This window comes from Ambystoma mexicanum, chromosome 4q (genome assembly GCF_040938575.1).
Source record: "Ambystoma mexicanum isolate Mex_15411 chromosome 4q, UKY_AmexF1_1, whole genome shotgun sequence".
Taxonomy (NCBI): Eukaryota; Metazoa; Chordata; class Amphibia; order Caudata; family Ambystomatidae; genus Ambystoma; species Ambystoma mexicanum.
The window spans coordinates 325,383,267-325,403,793 of record NC_090928.1 but is presented as its reverse complement, the minus strand read 5'-3'; the positions used below and the strand labels follow the sequence as shown (position 1 = coordinate 325,403,793).

Genomic DNA, 20,527 nt, shown 5'->3' with positions numbered 1-20,527 from the left:
CTTCAACGACAGATAAGATCCGGTCTGGAGTCTTCTTCCCTTGAGCCTGGTGGGATCAACCAGCTCACCTTCCACAGCCAGAGAATCCTCAACTGGGTGGAAATCGCTGCACAGAACTGTAGTGGTCAGGATAGCCACCAGAAGAGCCCGCTCGTGTTTTTAAGGAGCACACCTTTTATTCATTGTTGCTTTGCTGCTGCTGGCTTCATCCCTGGGTAGTGCAGATCGCTCCAGACGTCGTCTTTGTCCCCACGACTGAAGCTCCAGGAACTGCAAGTCTGCAGGAACTACCAGGAACAACTGCCGTAGCACCAGCTTTCTTCTTCCGAATAAGGTACTGTGTCCATTTGGTCGTTCTCTCCGTCCGACCTTGAGGAATCGGGGTGAACCCTTTTCCTTTCCGAAGGCTTGTCCTTTCTTCCTTCCGTTTTACAACTTTTGCTTCCCTTTGACAATATCCAGTACTCCTGGCAACCTTTAATCTTGAACTATTCTAACCGTGTGATCCTCGACAACAAAGCCCCTGCTCCATTTGACACTGGCGCAGGCCTATTGACTTTTATCTGCCTATTAGAAAACGTCCTCCGATTCAATTGCCTTTACACAAGTATTGACTATGATTTTTATCTACTATTCCCTTGTTGTAATTCTATGTGCTAAGAGTGTTTGACTTCGGGTCTATTTCTTCCCGAGGTTACTCTTTATTTTCAGAAAACCCACGGTAACGTCTTTGTTTCGAAACACTGGTCTGTCAAATTCTAATGAACTTAACTTGAATTAACCTGAACAAGAGGAATTGATTGTGTGTAGTATATTTAGAGTGTGGTTTTATTTAATAGAAGCAAAGTGTTTTGTGAACAGATGGTTTAAAAATAAATGTACTTTGAGTCACAGCAATTGTAGTCCTTTGTGTAATCCCTATTACTGCTCATTTGCTCTTGAGATAAGTTTGGCTGCTCAGCCATCGCTACCACTTTACTGTGTAGTACAGGCTTGTACCAAAGGTGAAATTGTACTATCACTTGTAGTCTTAATTGTATGTAGTGTTCCCTAAGGGTACTGCATCTGATTCTGCCTAACAACCACCACGGGTACTTTTTCGCTGGCCCCTTTGACAGTCGGCCCCTCTAGTTCTACCAAGGGAGGAGTAGTAACGAAAAGAACCTCCCTTCCATTGCTATCCCCTAGGACGAAAAGGCGGAGGTTGACGCGCAGATGCGCTTAAAGATTTAGCCGCAGCTTTCGAGGTCTGCAACCTCGCAAGACTCTCGTCAGCCTTTCTGCCAAACAAATGTGCGCCAACAAAGGGCATGTCCAGACCAAACCCGATTTCCGCAACCACGCAAATCTGCGTATAACTGCTCGCAGCCATGTCAGTCGTATTCACAAATGGCATCCTTGCCATCTTGCACGAGAGCAAGGAACTTATCCCTTTCCTGCCCCTCGGGAATATGCTCAGCCGCTAAAGAAACAGTTCCACAGAGTGAGAGAGAACCTTGCCAAGGCACAAGTGGAGTTGGCCGATTTCTAGGCCATGCTCCAAGCAGAAAATACCTTCCGGTCCCAACCGTCGAAGCGCTTGTCACCCCTATCCGGAGGGTGGTAGGGTACGTCGCCTGCCTCGAGGTGGCCGTAGCCGCCTGAACCACCAAACTCTCAGGAGTGGGGTGAGTAGATAAATAGCTGGGGTTGCTAACGGAAGGGCGGTACTACTTTGTCAAAGATTTATTAACTGCCGGAAGAGATTCCGGGGACTGCCGAGCAACTGCCACCGTTTTCTGTAAGGTGAGATGAAATGGTAATGCCGGGTCAGAGGATGGACCTTGATCTAAGATGTCCATTAGATCATCCTGCACAAAGTCTTCAGGAGGACTCGACCAGCCCAGATACTCCGAGACCCTAGCTATAAGCCTTCTGTATGAAGACTCTGCATGTGCCCCAGGCTCAGGCCTACCAAATTGCACTTCCTGAGAAGTGTCCAACCCATTGGCATCATGGAGGGTCTGCCTCAACTCCTCCAACTGACTGTCTCCAGAAGAAAGTGGAGCGTCATCAAGTTCACCAGGGTCCTCAAACTCACACCTGTCCTCCTCTTGATATATGTCAGCCAGAGGAAGGTGAAACCCAGGCCTGGTGACAGAAGAGGGCCTGGAGTCCAAAACTGGCCTCACAGACTTCGCCGTAGCCTTCCTAGGAGGATCCACCACATTGGGGTACTCCAATGGCAAATTTTGGGTAAAAATACCCGAAGTTGCCGAGAGCTACGAAGGCTTCAACGCAGAGCGTCGACAACCTCGACGTCATGAGCGCCGAAGGCTTCGACACTGGTGCCGATGGCGCCATGGGCTGATAAGATGGCAAAGCGTCGACGTCAGACGAACATGGCACCAACCGAGTCGACACCGAGCCCTTAGGAGGTTACAACGGTCTCGCTGGTGACGAGGACCGAGACCTAGAACCACATCTCTTTCAACTCTCCAAAGCCTTGTCCGAATGGGACCTCGAAAGTTCCCTATGCGAGTCGCGTTGCGGACCCGAATGAGTGCGAGCCACAGTAAGAGCCGGCTTTGTTAGAAGGCGCGACCGACCAGTGCGCTGCGATTGAAAAATTGCTAAGATTTGCTCCTTAAAGGCAGCCAATTCCTCTGGAGTCGAGGATTTCGTCAGGCATGCCACTTTCCGCGCGGCTCCCTCCTCCGAGGACGGGGAAAGGTGATCGGCGACGGCGCTTCCGCGAATGCCACGACGAAGAAGAAGAATGTCGGGAACCACTCTGGGACCCAGAACCCCGGGACTCCACCCGAAGCAGAGTCTCGCCCCTCGAGTCGTCGGTGGACACCCCTTTGTACTTGGATTTTCGGGACTTACTGGGTTTAGCAGTCAGCGACTGGCATTTCAAACAGTAGTCTGTGTTGTGTGACTCGCCCAAGCACCACAAACAAATGCGATGCAGGACGGTGATCGACATTTTCGACTTGCAGTCCCGGCAGATCTTGAAGCCAGACCGCGAAGTCAGAGGGATCGAAGAAAGAGACATCTCAACGATGAACACATGAGGCGCGCCGAGTTTCACGAAGCAACACGTTCGCAGAAAAAACAGAACCGAGGCTGCGGGTGCCGTGCATCCTATTTATAACATCTGGTGACGTCGCCCTCGACAGAGGCCTTCGAGGGACATCGACCAGAAGTCATCGACACAGGACGCCCTCCGCTGAAAAAGTTTCCGAAGTGCGCAGCTGTAGACATTCCATGTCAAAGATGTGGAATACCCTGGAGGACACAATACATTCAAAGTGGTTTTCTGTACTGTTCAACATCTATGAGAAGGGATTTACTGGTGGGTATGTTCCAATACTGAGCCAGCAGCATGACCATGCCATCCACTTTTCCTCCTCCAGTTGCTTAGATTCTAGGACTGAAGTCTTTAGACGGCATGTTAATAGAATTTTGAGGGAATAAGTTGACAACTGGTCTAGGGTACCTGTAGGGTGTATATTCTTCACAGTTTGTGCAGTAATGGACGTTACACCCAGGCACCCCAGTGAGGTCTGTTTTGCAGCCACCTAATTCAGTGGTTCGTCTCCAATGCTACTTTGCCTTATATGATGTAAAGCCTCACTGACACCACAGGTCAGGCTGCGAGACCACAAAGCAGACTTCCTCAGATTAGAACTGACTCCCTACCTATTCCCTCCACTACTGCCGATCTGCCCACAGTGCTGGTACACAGTAGGACTTGTAGAACTCTGCCATTGCACCTTCCAAGTGGACTATCAAGGTCCAAGACGCTCCCCCTCTACCCCCTGGATTATGGGTCTGATTCGAAGCATCACAGCTGAAGCAGCTCCAACAGTGTCACAGAACACATCTGGAGCTTAGGGCAACACAGGCCATTGCTATCAATGCAGAAGCTCCAACCCTCACCAATACCAACACTGTCGTGGAAGCGTGCCTGGCCCACACCTATTTCTGTACTTCAGTTCATCTGCTGATCATTTCGGGACAGGATCAGGCTGCACCAGACTACAAGCCAACACAAGTTGCAAAAAGAAGGCATCATCTTCGTTCCAGGCAAGTTCCACCTCCTTACGGATGGAACCAATCACATTTATTTCATGCAGCAATCAAAAGTGCACATTGAATTGTTCAATTTAAAAAAGGTGACATTATTAGGCGTGATTTTAATGTGGTACTAGATGAGAGAATGGATAGATCGAATTCAACCTCCGGAACTGAGGCTACGACACCTGTTTCCCTTCAAACGTTATTCACGATCTACAGTGCGTGGAGACCTATGCATCCACATGCTTATTGTTTTAACATTGTTCGCAAGTACAACATAGATTTTCTAAGATTGATTATTTTTTGGTCTCTCATTCCCTTCTTCCGGGATTAGTTATGCCAATATAGAGCTAGCGATAGTGTCGGATCAATGGCCCATTACATTACAGTTCGATATGTACGCTGCGGGATTCAGGAAAGCGACTTTATGGAAACTGAATGATCCCCCATTAGCTGATGTTGCTTAATGTATGACCATTTCAGAAAGGATTTCCCAATATTTTCAGGATGATACTGAGGCTGACACTGCCATGACAACTATTTGGGATGCTTTCAAACCCAATTTGCGGGGCAAACTCATCGGCTTAGATTCGGTAAGTAAGCGAATGTTGATGACACAAAGGGTAGCAGCTAAACAGAGTTCATAAGCGGGAATCTAAATACAAAAGAGATAGGTCTGAGAACACATATAGGCATCTACAGGTAGCCAAGGTGGAACTGAAAGCACTTTGGGCGGATATTTCTCATAAAATGCTCTGCACCAAGCATTTCCATTTAGTACCTCTAACAAGGCTTCCCGGATTGTAGCATACAAATTAAGAGCCCAAAGAACTGGTAACACGATTACCTAATTGCAGGATGAATTGGGCTGCTTAAGAGAAGAACCAATTAAAATGCAACTACTGTCGCAATATTACACAAAGTTGCTTAAATGTTATTCTTTAAATAGGGTAAATCAGGAATAATTTAATCAAGAAGCACACCACCCCTCAAAACATATTGATAGCAGGTAGCATGTCGAAAGCCCAAGAACAACTGGGGAGGTTTCTCAGGCAATTCCTGCTCTATCAGTAAGTTACGCCTACAATGGGAGAATCAGTGTTGACTTCGATGGGCAACCAGGTAAAGATCTCACCTTAAGTACATCTGATAGTCCTATTGCTGTCCTCCACTATGATTCTCAGATCTATTTTAAAGTGTTAGCTGCTTGCTCAGCTGCTGTTCTTCCAGAAGTAGTAGGAAAAGACCAGAGAGGGTTTATCCCTGGTTGCCAAACATATTATAATATCTGCAGAACGGCTAATGTAGAATGGGCATGACTTAGCAAACAGGAATTAGCCATTCTTTCTATCGATGCTGAAAAAGCGTTGATAGAAACACTGACAGATACACCCAGTCTAAGTGGTTTGGATTCGGTCCTGTTTTCATAAAATGGGTATTGGCTAATTTTGTGCATCCAACTGCATGAATTAAGTTGAATGGATCTTCATCAGAGCCCCTGAACCTACAGAGAGGGACTCGTCAAAGGTGCCAATTGTCTCCATTGCTATTCACTTCATCTATGGAGCCCCTAACACGTCAGATTTGTTCATCTTTAGTAATCCATGGGATAGAAATAGCGGGATATCAACATAGAGTAGCGCTATATGCAGACAATCTTCTCTTTTACATGTGCAACTCACAAACATTACCACATATAGTCTCCTTACTTGAAACATTCCATCAAGTTTTGGCCATCAAAATTAATTTTACGAAATCCATTAAACTATTTTTAAACTTGAACAGTTAGCTTGGCAGCGCATCAGAGAACAATCTGAATGGTTCAAACCATTACAAAAATACATGTTACAATTACAGTATCATATCAACCATGTATCATAAGGTCACGTGTGTGAAGTGGGAAACCTGCTAACCACCCACTCCTCGTAGCCTTCAATCATTCCGTCGTCGGTTGGGGAGAGGGCGGCTTATCAGTGTCTTCCTGAGAATAGTCCGCCGATGGAGACATACTGTCGAAAGGGCCCCCAAATGTCTCTTGGTCTGATTCTGCACAGTTGTGTCAGTATCCAGAACTCTTCGGTGTCCGAGGCCCACGCAAGGGCACAGAGCCACTGCTCATGTGTGGCGGGTCTGGGTCGGAGCCATACCAGAAGAATACATTGGGTTGCTAAGAGGAGCCCCATGCTCGCCAACTTCTTGTAGTCTCGGTTTAATGCAGGCAACTCATAGAAGAAACAAGTTAACGGGGATGGGGAGATGGTGCACTCTAACATTTCTGATAGGGATGTGCATACTGTGGACCAGAACTGGGGCATGTAGTGGAATCTGTGGAATAGTTTAGACTGGATTAGTTTGAAGTGGGAATTGAAAGAGATCGTCTGCGAGCGAGTACACATGTAATTCCAGCGCTGGTATGATAGTTCCACCTCTAGGTCCCTAGTCCAGGCCTTCCTGAGTTTGGTGAAAGGAGGGGATATCTGGTTTTGAAATATGGTGTATAGCCTTGAGACCTTACCCCTCATGGGCATACTGCCAATGATTTCAGCAAGGAATGGGTCGTCTTGTGCCATGGAGGGAAAGTCGGGGAGTCTGGCCTTCAACACCCAGCGCAGGCCGGCGTACTGCAGCCAACAAGTAGGTCTACCTCGCAGCTGTCTGGGGAGTTCATCCCATTCCATGAAGGCACCTTGTATGAATATGTCACGAATTGCTGAGTAACCAGTTTCCGCCCAGCGACCCACAGTTCTGGAGTCCACCCGGGGGGAATTGGGGAAGAAATTCCAGAGGGTAAAGTCGCTGTGAAACGGGTGCATGTTGTTCGTTTGGTTCCATAGCCTGGTCAGAGCCTGGACTGTAGCCCCCACGGGTCCGAAGCTTCAAACCGGAAAGTGTAGTTAGGGAACACTAGGGAACGGATGTCACATTCATTCGTAACTAGGCGTTCCAACGTAACATGCGGGAGCTGGTCTGTAGGGACAAACCAAAATGATGCATATTGGGCTTGGGCGGCTATCCAGTACCCCGCGAAGTTGGGTGCTCCGAGATCCCCTCTGTCCACCGGGGTCCTCAGTGTCACCATCTTCTCGCGGACCGCACCTGAGTGCCAAAGGAAAGAGTTAATGATGTGAGTGTTGCGAAGAAGCCCCGTCCCGGCCATCGGGACATTTAAGAACCTGTAAAGTAGCTGGGGCAGTATCACCATTTTAAGAACGGCTATCCTGCCCGCCAGTGTTGCTAGGAGATTTGCCCACCCTGTGCACTTCCGAGCCAATTTGACCAGATAATTGCCATAGTAGTTGTCATATAGAGAGACGGGGTCCCACGTAATCACTACCCCCAGGTATGTAAACTCGGATTGGGCCCAAACAAACCCCTGCAAATCGGAGGGAGGTGTGGTGGCTTCCGTCAATGGGAAAAGTGCCAATTTAGTGCAGTTCACTCGGAGCCCCGACAATTCGCCGAAGTGGACATCTTCCAATATTGGGGGAAGATTTGTTTCGGGTTGTCTAATGTAAAGAAGGGCGTCATCCGCATACAAGATTATCCCCGATGAGTGTTGTTGTCGTATATTATCGGCCAGTGGCTCCATGACCAATGCGAATATCAGGGGCGAGAAGGGGCACCCCTGTCTCTTGCCTCTCTCTATCTGAAACTGTGTCGAACACATGTTAGTGCGGACCCTGGCAACTGGTGAGGAGTATATCAGCTAAACCCAGGTCATGAATTGGGGACCAAAATTACATTTTGCAAGCACCTGCCATAGTATCCTCCAGGATACGGAGTCAAATGCTTTTTGCATATCTAGGGTTGCCACAACCGCAAGTGCACCAGGGTTGATGTGCGGGTTAGTATGTTGAAGAGTCGGTGCAAGTTGTGTGAAGTGGAGCGGCCCGGGATGAACCCCGATTGGTCCGGATGTATGATGTAAGGCATATATGGGGCCTATCTAAGAGTCAGAACATTGGCGTATATCTTAGCGTCACAACTGATGAGAGGGGGCGATAAGAACCACATTGTGTACTGGGTTTACCTGGTTTAGGCAACACGGTTATTATTGCTTCACGGAGGGAGGGTGGCAAGATTCCTGTGAGGCATGCTTCATTCCAGAGGGCAAGTAAGGGAGGGACAAGGGAAGCTTTGTAATTGTTGTAAAACTCAAATCGGGAACCCATTGGATCCTGGCGCCTTCCCTGAGGATAGCGAGTCGATTGGCATTTGACAGTTCGTCCTCGGTGATCGGGGCGTCGAGGGCCTCCCAAGACTCCGCAGAAGGAATCGAGAGTGGAAGGCCGCCCAAGAATTTGTCAATTTCACCCTCAGTTGCTCTATCGGCAGCAGTGTACAGCTTCTCATAAAAAGAGCGGAATTCGGCTTTGATCTCCCATGAGGACAGGGTTAGGGTGCCATCTGCTCTTTCTATTGCCAGGATATGTGACGCTCCCCTTTCGAGTCGGACCAATCTGGCCAGGGAGCGGCTTATATTCCATCTTATACAAGTTATATCAGTCGCCATATTCCCAGTTGTATAGCGCCAGTAGGAGATGGTCTGGGTCAGCAGATGTCCTCCCCAGTCCTGGGCCGCATGTACATGGCAATAAACTCCATGGTTTTGGTGTGTAAGAGTCAGTTCCCCTCTGCTTGCCAAGCATTTTCTTTAATCAAACCACCCCTTCCTCCTCCCCCAGACACGCCCCCCCCCAATCGAAAGGATGAACCCTGACCCAATACTAAACAAAAATACAGCCATCGGCAACTTCGTCTGGGGATTCCGGCGCTGACCGAAAACTAGCACACTCGTGCTGGGATGATAGCTAGGTTATCATGGTATAGGATCACTTAACAAAACTTTTGTTATGCAGCAAGTTTTAAGTGTTTGGGGGCCTGACTGTAGGCCATTGGGAACACCCCAGCAAGGATGGGGTCCCGAGTCTGAGTTTTGGCTCGCGGGGGATTTCAGCCAGTACACTGGATAGTCGAAGGGCCATCCCGGGACCAACCCCACCAACAAGAAGGCCCTCTAGTGGGGAGGGCATGGCAAGGAGCAGTCCGGGGCCCCACTCTCAGTGGAGATAAGATGACCCCATAAGTAGCGGCAGGGGCGTTCCTGGGAAGTGTTCCTCTATGAATTTGGTCACCTCCCCAGGGATAGTAAAGAAGAAGACCCTGTTTGTATGCTTGATCCTGAGTTTTACAGGATACAACATGGAGTATTTCACTCCAAATCCGCGTAGCCTCCTCTTCACGGCCAGAAAGGTTTTGCGTTCCTGCTGGATGGCGGTGGAGAAATCCGGGTAAAGGTGGATTCTGGATAGTTCGTCCTTGATCCTTGCGGCATGCAGTAAGGCATCCCTATCGCGGTAATTCACTACCCTCGCTGATTTAGGTTTGGTCGTTAGAGCTTGGTGGGACCTCTCAATGGCGAATTGTGGGGACAGTTTTGGAGAGTCCAGCAGGGATAACAGGGTTCGCTCTATATAGTCCTCTATGGGGCCTTCTATGTTGTCCTCCAGAATGCCGATGATATGGATATTATTACACAAGGAGCGCGATTCTAAATCTTCATTTTTCTTACTGACCTCTTGAAGTTTAGATAGGGTAGTCACTTCAGCCCGGAGGGAGCCAATGTCGTCTTCCGCAGCGCTCACTCTATTTTCTACCTCAGTCACCCGGCCGTCCGTTTTTTCTATATGGGCCTTAATTGAACATATAGTTCCGCTCTCGAAATCCATTAAACTTAACATTTCAGAAACACCCAAGATGGTTAATAGATTATGGAACGCTTTTGCATTCCAACGAGCCTCGATCACTTCGAAATACCCAGGGTACATCTGACTGCACAATATGATCGGTTATATTCTGCTAATATTCCAGGATTGATTTCATCTGCTGAGAGCGACTTAACACGATGGGGGAATCTGAAATTTCGTGGGTAGGCAGAATGACAGCAATCAAAATGACTGTTGCCGTAGTTGTGATATGTTTTTTCAAGATTTCCCGATTTGTAACCCCAGAGCAGTGATTAAAGACCTTCAATCCCAGATTTTCAAGTTTATATGGGTTAAACAATTCCCTAGAGTAGCTAAACATATCCCCATGGCGGCAAGGGGAAAAGGAGGCCTGGTGGTTCTGGATATGGAAAGTTACTTATACGCTGCACAGATACCTCCCTTGTTGGAAAGCCAAGTCACAGAGAATATCCCTAAACACTGGATAGACATTGAACAGGCTCTGACGAGAGTCCCTTTACATGATTGGTGTTGGAGATCGCTAGCGGTGAGGAAAGGGAAGCGTTTTCTCCCTTCAACTAGGGCTATGCTTGAATACTGGGACAAAGCTGCGTGCAAATATGCAGTCACCACTTCCCCATTTCCCCTTACTAATATATGGAATAACTCCGACTTTCCGCCAGGTAGGGATGTTAGGAGATGTACCCGTTGGATTGATAGAGGGTTGCTGCGGTTATGCCAATTGTTGATAATGTTAAGCCCTTATCGCTTGAGCAAAGTAGACAAAACATTATGGTAGGAGCTGAAGATGGGCATGGGTACATACAATGGAGACATTGGGCTTGCTGATGTAATGGTGGGGAATCAAGATAAAAGAAAATATCTCAGTTGAGGATTTATTTATTTATAGGGGATTCTCCTGCCGGAAAGGTTTAATCACTTTACAAAGTACTCAATGCTAATAGGTTTAAGCCTCTTTACACATACGACCAAATGGTAAGAGGATATAGGTGTACCAATTGATGACTTCGCTTGGAACAATATTTGGCAGAGAGTTGGGAAATCGCCCAAATGTATACAGTTGAAAGAGAATGGTTTTAAATGCATGTACAGAGGGACCTCACCCCAGAGAGGCTGAATAAAATCAATCCAACGGTCTACCCCACTTGTTGCAGATGTGCTAGGTCCCCAGGTATGTTTTCTCACATGTGGTTGACATGTACACTAATACTGGGGTATTCAAAAGATATTGGTGCAAATCAAAAGCATTAGTGGAGCAAACTTATTGGCTCAACCTCAAGTGGTGTTGCTGGGTGATGAAGATTCATGTGGTCAATATAAATGAATTGTCAAGTCTCACTTTCTAGAAGCAGCTAGGCTAATCGTGGCCATAAATTGGGAATCCCCAACCGCATGAGATGTAAGCGAATGGCAGGCAAAAATGTGGTCTGTAGCAGCAATGTGCAAGATTGAGGCTGCCCTTAAGGGGGAGATGTTGGGATTCTTAGAAGAATGGGGCCCTTTTATTACCTCTATACATCATAACAATCACCCTAGTACTCACCACAGACCTCATGAGATGTCAATTTTCTTTGTTATAACATTGGCATTGTAGGATATGTTCTGAAGGTAACCGCACAGTTCTTTCTCCCCCTTTTCTTTTTTTCTCTACATTTGGTGTACTGGCAACTCTACGTTTTATATGTCTCAATTCAATTATTATACGTTCAAGGAAGGGCCAGATGTTTACTGAAAAACACAGTATTTTCTATTCTGTCATCGAACATCTGTGTGATTTTGCTTGACTAAGGAGTGTCTCATTATGTTCTGTGCGTCAATAATATTTAATTGACAAAAAGACAACAACAATTGCATGTTGATAGAATGGTTGGTGGTAAAAGGAATACATAAAAAGCTAACAATGCCATAAAATAAAAGGTAAGCAAAATGAAACCTACCTGAGGCCACAACAACACAATAGTTGTCCTCAAAACCATTTTCTGCTTTTACTTTTTCTTTTTCCTCGTGATTTTTCTTCTCTTTATCATCCTTCTGTTCATTTATTAATTTAGCAGTTATACTTGGAGTATCTATGGAACAACAAAATAGTTGCATGTCATTTTACACACACACACACACACACACACACACACACACTTTCCTTCTGGCATCAACATGAACTGAGCTCACTGGGAAGGTGGTCTTTTAACATAGCTAGGGCCAATAAATTATGAATTCAGTCAGCAGGAAATGGTTAGCAGAGCATACATCTACAATGTACATCTACAATGTATCTAGCGCCTCGATACTGCCCCTTGGTGGAAGTGGTGCGTGGTATAAATCAAAATAACATAACTTCTGGATTCCAAGAACATTGAATCAACCTGCATAGAGGTGGCAGAGAGGACGCTTTAAAATATCAAGAGTTACAACAGTACATCTTGATGCCTAGGGTAGGCGGGGAGGCAGATGGATGACAATACACAAGAACAAAATAAAAATATCAAGACTAACTGAACATATATTTAGTGATGACCTCAGTGTTGTCAAAGGCATCAGTTTGATATGCCAGATAAGATAACCCAATTCTTATATCATCCTGCATATTGTGGATAGGGTGCAACCTTCAACCTAAAGCTGTATTAGAGCAAAAATAATAAAACTTCTGAATCTAAACATGAAAATTAAGGTGCTTACAAGGATCGGGATTCTTCTAATGGATGCTAGCCTGGTATTAAAATATGGACTTTCCTAAGGAAAAGCCTTACAACTTAGGTGGCAAACATAGCCCTTATTGAGGTGCATAAAGGCATGTGCAAAAGAATAAAACAGATCCATCCCTTCTGTAATGTTTACAATGTGTATGTTTTGCCTTCAGCACATCTGTCACCTTTGGTTTACCTCAGCCACTACCGAGGACCTGGAAACCCTTAATGTTGCATCAGTGAGTGGCACTTCTGGTCAAAGGGATAAATCGCCTTAGTACCATAATTTTATTTAACCAATGAATGACAGGCCTAAGGTAAAGAAGGTGTAGAGAAAACCCACAATTCATTATATCCAACCTTTACTGAATTACACTTTATTTTCCTAATTAATGTATTTTTTATGATCACAGACACATGTATGTCTAAAGTTCAAAGTACTTTTTTTTAAAGTTCTCTTTATTGCATTGTTTATTAACAATTCAACTAAAATATGACAGCACTTCCATAGTGTAAACAAAAAAAAGAAAATCACAGTTTATCAGCCATCAAGCATACATATTGTCCATCTCACACTATAAGCACTCCCATGTCAATCTGTAGGCATTGCAGTTCCATCTGCCGTTCATCCACCCTGGGTTCACCACGGACTTCATTGCACACCTTCAAAATAAATTTCTGAGGACAAGACGTTTTCTCCTTTTCTCTGCTAGAAAAGAGGACTCATTCTATTACAACTTATACCATCTAAGTATTTGGCTTTACAGGGCTTATGTTTTGCTCTCCGACATGCACAGACTTGGATTTAAAAACCGCTGACTGGCACTTTTCATGCCAAGGACCTTTGGGAACAGGTGAAAAGGTACTAGTATAAACCAGAATGCAAAAAGGTACTGTGTGAGGATGGGTCTGATGGAGGAAGTAGAGACTAATTCACGGCATAGTGAGGGTTACCTCGGGAATACCATTCATTTTCAATGAGCGCGGGTCCATACAATTGCCCAGTACTCCCACAAACTATGACCAATGGGATTAATATAGGAGCACTTACTTTGCATTTAAATATCCCATTTCATGCAAGTAGGACCCACCATGCAAGAGAGGAACGGGCTCCAGAGCCCGTTACTCTCTTGCATGGTGCTCTGAGGGGCAAAAGGCGAGCCGAGATGAAGGGAGGAGGTGGTGAGGTGAGGAGAAGAGAGTGCTGGCCCGGGCGAAGGATTATGTGGACAGGTGCTGTGCAGGAGTTTCTCTCGGCATGGGCAGCACTGTGGATTCTTGAACCCCTGATTAGCGTGGGCCGCTGATCAGAGGGCCATTGTGCAGAGTTACTTTCAAGGTTTGTCATCTCTGGACATATGTTTAGCAGGGGTTGCGGCGACACAGCCTGTCTGCCCCAAAAATCATTCTTTTGAATTGCGAATGTCACTGAAGATGAACCTTTATCAGCTGAGAAACTTAACCTTTGCAGTGCTTTTTTTCCTCGTCTCGAGACAAAGAAGAACAGCGGGAGCTCTGTTACGTTTACCTCTAAGCACAGTGCAGATTGATGAAAATATCCATGCATTATACCAAGTACATTGGACATTATAGATGTGTCCAGTGGGGTATCAAAGCATGGCGAATACCACATGTACAGCACAATATGTTACCCTAATAGTGCCCCAATAACACACTGCAACCTGCAAATGGGCCTCAGTGGACCACCTGCCAAGGTTTCTGGAAGTTGCTTATGATCTTGATCTGTGATCTATGATATGATAGGTTATTTATAACACGCTTAATACCCATGCAGCAGTGATCCCAATCATAAAAGTGAAACAGGCAAGCCCAACAGGTATAACGTATTTTCACTCTTTTGGTAGCGCAGTCTGAGGGCAGCCTATACCCTTCAGGAGAGGTGTGAGCTGATACAGTTGCAACACAAAAAACAATAGTACTATGTTCCCAAAATACCTTAGTTCTTGTCTTTCGGATCTCAGCAGAGCCAGGCTTTTCAGCATCAGACCAGAAGCATGGGTGCCTTTGCGCTGGGGTCAAGTTGGAGAGCAGCAGCGATGGGCCCCAATGACGCAGTTTTGTTTGGCAGTGGTGCTGATTTGCGGGTAGAAAACGCTGGGAACAGTAGGCCGTGCCAAGTGGATGGCACTGGAAGACTCAGTGACCTCTAGGCCCGGACGAGGGATTACTTGCATTTGGCGCTGTGCAGGCTCGGCTGACAACACGGCATATGGTTATGGCAAAGATGTCAAAGCTTCAGCATTTTCATTGAGCAGAACTCTGAGATTCAGGGGTGGTGCAGCGTCGAGGTCCAGGATGATTATGATGGTGTCAATGGGGCCAGCGCTGAGCAGCTCCGCCCTGGGTCAGGGCCTGCCTTCTCACCCTCGCATAGCGGGGCTACCCAGAACTAACCCAACCCCTGCCCTCTTGCATGCAACTCATACTTAGCTGGCAGGGGAGAAGCTGATCTCAAGGGCAGATCTCCCAGGGTCAGGCTTACCCATTGCACATCGGATTTGCTGACCCCTGCTACGTTCCCAAATGCGGGATACACAACTGCATTATTTCTGGTAGTGGGGGACTGCGTTCGCGCTCTCCCCCTGATTTATTGGTGAAAGAAAAGGTTACGTGTGCACTAGGCCTGCTAGGTTGCATACTTTAAGATTGTGCTCACATTGCGTTCCTTCAATTAGGTTCACCTTTGGGTGATCGCTTTTCCACATTTTATCTGTTGAATTGAATTATGCTTCTTTCATCACCACAGAAGTAATGTGTATTACAGAGATAAGCTGCCATATGTATTGGGCACACTGCACATGCTCAGGCAGCATCAATCATGCTTTGTACAGGACATTGCTGGCCTAAACTGGGAACAGCCAGCATAGACATGTTGCTACAGGGGCATATTGTGGGTACAACCAGCATGACAATGTGTTACATCAGTGACAGTGCTGTCTTACATTGTGGACACATCGATCATTAAAATGTGTTGTATTGTAAAATGTTCTTTTCTGTTGTTGGTGACATGGAATTTTCATGTTCCCCTTTAGAACCGATTGTAAATTTATGGCTTTTTGGTCACGTTTTCTGCTGCAAAATGCACCATTTCAACCCCATATTTGAAAAACATTTCTTGGGGGGGAACCCGCCTAAACCCTCCCTAGAACCTTGTAGCTCCCTCGCTACGCTCGGTCGCCTCCACTATTTCAGGAAAATATTAACACATAGACACTGAAACAAATCACAAGCAACTAACCTTTGATCACTGCCCATGACACAAAAAGCTATCTTTGGGACTGCATGGCTATCACTGCCTGTGATGCTATTGTGTCAAAGGTCACAATATCGCCTTTTAATATACTGCTTTGGGTGAGGTTGTTGACTTTTGGCTCGCCGGCCCACTGGGTGACAAAAAGTTAATGCTTCGGCCCCACATTCAAAAAGGTTGGACAAGCCTGTCGTAGATCATGTCTATGGTGGCATCTGGTTCTTCCTCCAATACAGTTTCGGGCCATATGTTTTTAATTCTCTGCACCATTCTATGATATGTAATATACTGGCCTGTATGCAACCCAGTTTCATCCCGCCGCCCCTCAAAAGGTGTTAATAGAACCCTCCTGCCAAAGATCACCCATCGTTGCTAGCCCAACCGGTTCCCAGAGATTTCTGATCATCTTCCTCAGCTGTTCATCCGCCCCTGTTAATGCAACCAGTGGTACCTGCGGGGAGCATGGAGATGGGTTCTCCATCATCCGACATGCTCTGCGCCACATCTTCCACCCCAGCAACATCATCCTGGGGCACCCTTTCATTTCTGCCTTGGGTACCCACATCACCTCTTTCAAGTAAAAAGGTGTGCAATCTCACCCAAACAGTCTCGATTCAGAGGTCTCTTCATCCGAGAGCCATTTGGCAACATACTGCAGTTGGCTCGCCCCATAATAAACCTCATAGTTAGGCAATTTTATCCCCCCTCTTTCATAGAAATTCTGTAGCTTCCATAGTGCCACTCTATTCCGCGTGCCATGCCACAGGAAATCCCTGCACATACCATTCAGTTTGATGAAGAACTTCTTAGGTATCAGATGTGGTATGTTCCCAAAGTAGTGCAGGAGCCTAGGCAATACTACCATCTTGAGCATTGCTCCCCGCCCCATCATTGCTAAGGGTAACCTCACCCAAAATTGCATGCAATTCTCAATTTTTTTAATGGCCACCTCTGTGTTGCACCTATGCTCCTCTTCCACTGTGTGGTATATGTCTATTCCTAAGTACCGAAATGTTCTGACCGCCCATGGCACCTGCAATACAGGTAACCGCTCCACCGGGATCCCCTTGTACCCACCGAGTGGGAACATGCACGACTTCTGGGGGTTCACCGCTATACCAGAAAACCCTGCATATCTCTCCATTACCTCTAGAATATATGGGAGATTTTCTTCCCGGTGCCTCAAGTACGGCAGCATATCATCTGCGTATAGGGAGATCAGATGTCGTTCCCCTTTCACCTCAATGCCTATGGTGTCATATTATTGTCTCAGATATATTGCTAGAGGTTCCAGGGCTAGTATGTAAAGCATTGGAGACCACAGACAACCCTGTCTGGTGCCCCGGCTAAGCTGCCACCTTTAAGATAACACCGACCCTGTCTTAACTCTAGCCAGAGGCTCCTTATACAGTATTTCTGCCTACCGCACATATCCAGGCCCCAACCCATAACCTTCCAGGGCCGCCATCAGCCATGGCCACTTGACCGAATTGAAGGCCTTTATTGCATCCAAAGACACAATCGCCATTTCACCTGCATTTTCGCTACCACTCTCAATAATTCGTTGGAGTAGTCTGTGATTATTAGAGATGTTCCTATTTGGGACATAACCCGTCTGATCAGGGTGTATTAATTTATCGATAACCCTTTTTAATCTATTTGCCAAAACAGCCGTCAGTATCTTGCTGTCCTGATTCAGCATCGACAGGGGATGATATGAGCTGCAGCTGTGCCCAGGCTTATTAGGTTTGGGAAGCAGTATTATGATCGCTTCTCTCAGTGACTCTGGCAAACTTCCCATCTCAAATGCTTCGTTCAACATTTCTAACAGTGGGGGGAGAACCTCTTCCATGTATACTTTATAAAATTCACTTGGGAGTCCATCCGCCCCTGGAGTCTTGCTAGTAGGTAACTGTCTCACCACCTCTCTTAGTTCCTCTAGGGTAATTGGTGCATCTAACTCTTCTTTTTCCTTCACACTTATCTTTGGCAACCCTATATCCTCCAATGTTTCTATTATCGTAGCTCGACAGCTCGTACCATCGTCTCCATATAATATTTTATAATAGTCTGCAAACTCTTGGTTAACTTCCTCTTGGGTATCTGCTAAACTACCGCCTTCCCTTGTTATGGTCCTGATCGTGACTATGGGGGTTTCACTCTTTTATAACCACGCCAAGAGTCGTCCTGGTTTATCACCACCCGCGTGCTGTCTCTCTACATATTTTTTATAATTGAGGTTACGCAGTCTATCCCAGTGCTCGGCACATTTCTGCTGTAGCATAAGTTCTCATTTCTCTTTAGTGCCATCTTCGCCCCTTAAAGCCTCTTCCAGTTTCTCCTCCGTTTCTCATAGGTCAGCTAAAATCCCTCATTGTAGTCCTTTAGATTTTGCTATGGCTACCCCTCGCATCACGACTTTAAAGGCCTCCCACAGTGTTCCTGCTGAATCCACACTCCCAGTATTCGTCTCGAAAAAGTTTACAATCTCCTCCCTCATGTCCTCCTTAAAAAAGGGGTCTCTCAGCGCCTCAGCTCGCAGGCTCCATGTCGGAGTCCTCACTCTCGGGGGGCAATATTGCCATCCGAGAATCAGGGGCGAGTGGTCCGAAAGAACCCTTGCTTTATATTCTATTTGTGTTATCTCCGCTAACACTTCAGGTGTAGTAAAGACGTAGTCCAACCTCTTTTGTAACTGCTGCGGGGCAGAATAATACGAATACTGCCTATCTAGGGGGTGTCTCATTCTCCATGCGTCCTCTAGACCAAAGTCACTCAACAATGTCTGCAGCGCTTTAGCAGCAGCGGAGGGTCTGTCCATCTTCCCATCCGATCTATCCACCCTTGGGTTAAGTACGCAATTAAAGTCCCCTCCCCAGATCACCGCGCTCCCCACACATGTGCTCAGGTTAGTACACAATGTTCTAATGTACGCCGCTGTGTTCTGGTTCGGGGCGTACGTATTTACTATGCTTATCTCCCTATTTTCCACCAGTCCCCTCAATACAGCCATCCTCCCATCTGGCTCAGCCACCTCTTGCACCCGTTGAAATGGGACATGTGGCGCCACCCAAATAAGCACTCCCCTGGCATAGGCAGAATATGATGAACTCACCATCACCCCCCTTCCACTTCCTAGCAATCGTATCCGTTTTCTCCCTTGTCAGGTGAGTCTCTTGTAGCAGTGCAATGTCTACTTTTTGCATGCGCAGGTACAACATGACCTTATTTCTCTTTAGGTAACTATTTAGCCCCTTTACATTCCATACTCCATATCATTTTTCATGTATATCTCTACAAGAGACTAGACATATTATAAGCAACAGGACAACTTGTCTAAAGGATCCACGTATTTATATATTTGTTAAGGACAGTGTGGAGACCTTTAAGGACACTTCTATCCAAAACACACTTAAGCAAGCATGATTTAATTTACCCCCTTTTGTAAAAACCCACCTTAGATTAGGACTGCATAGTTACCATCCGATAACAAATGCCACGTTCTACTAACATTTTTACATGAAGCAGCTACCATGCAATTACAGAATGTCAGACAATTCTGAGTTACTGGTCATGCGACAGTCTGGTGTTCGCCCGGAAAGTGTTACTGAACTCACTTCGATTGGCATTGAGTATAATGTATCTTACATTGTGGATAGACACCAGACTTCTTATGCCATAAGATCTTTCTTTCATATTGGATACTTTACATCACACCTCTGATTCAATGCTATCACAGATGGCCACATTTTCACGGTTACATGCGATTTTAATGAAAGAAAAAACAAAACATGCATTTTTAACAAACCTAAAGCAACAAAAATATTTTGAATTTTTATTTTTTTGATTTGGGCTCCCCCCACCCCTTTCCCCATGTTTAAAACCCCACCCCAACACCTCCCCACCCATTTTAACCCCTTACCCCAACCCCACATATATTTTTTTAATTCAATATTTTTTAGTTTTTTCATTTGATCAAATTTGATTGTTTTCAATTCAACAAAATCACTGCATATATAGGATTTGTCACTTACATATATATATATATATATATCTCTTTATACATTGGTTTGTAGATGTTGCTCAATACTGGATTGAGTGAGGGAAAGACTAAGGGGATTCCATGGTTTAGAATCAACCTCCTGTAGGCTCCCTCCAACCTAGCCCAGACTTCACTATTCCCCAGATGGTAGTATGCAAGCATGACAGAAAGGACCTCCAATATTAGCCACACGTAATGAACAAGGTGTGCGTTTTCTCTCCAAATTCTTGCTCGCTCTCCCTCCCCTCTTATCCCACCTAATCCTTTTTTGTCTTTCAACTCTCCCCTCCTGCTTCTTGCAGCGTTTACCTTTTCCGGTCTCAACTCTTCTCTGGTCTCCCATCTTCTCTATCGTCCTACTTCCTCCTATTCCTTCCACACACACTCAACTTTTTCTCTTTGTGGTTCCTCACCTTTCTCGCTCTGTCCCTTCGATGTTTCCCACTCTCCTCTTGTTCTCCTCTCCCTCACCTATATCTCCCTCTGGTCTTCCTCCCCCTTCTCTATTCTGTCCATCTTTCTCTCCCTCCAATGTTTCTCACTATTCACCTTGCTCCCCTTCTTCCTCCTACTACCTCTACCTATTCCTATTCCTATTGTTCAGCCTTCACCCTCTATGCCTGTTCCTTCTTGCTCTCCTCGTCACTTGCACCCTGCCCTTTCATTCACTGACTAAAACAATCTTTCCTCTGCTCTCACTCTCTCCTGGTCCACCACTCAC

General features: G+C 46.0%; 1 protein-coding gene and 1 non-coding gene across 6 annotated transcripts in view; one reads left to right on the top strand and one right to left on the bottom strand.

Moving 5' to 3' along the window:
* The window catches only part of BIRC6 (baculoviral IAP repeat containing 6), a 3,097,233-nt gene that overhangs the window by 514,548 nt on the left and 2,562,158 nt on the right, over positions 1-20,527 (bottom strand). For all 5 annotated transcript variants that reach the window (XR_011268132.1, XM_069607902.1, XM_069607904.1 and 2 more), the window contains one exon: positions 11,747-11,878. Coding sequence is in view for 4 of the 5 variants with exons in the window: in XM_069607902.1 (XP_069464003.1) it covers positions 11,747-11,878 (132 nt within the window). In the remaining variant the exon portion in view is untranslated. The remainder of the gene's footprint in view (positions 1-11,746; positions 11,879-20,527) is intronic.
* LOC138468577 (U1 spliceosomal RNA) lies at positions 14,937-15,098 on the top strand. The gene has a single exon (XR_011268342.1). It is a non-coding gene; the product is annotated as a U1 spliceosomal RNA (small nuclear RNA).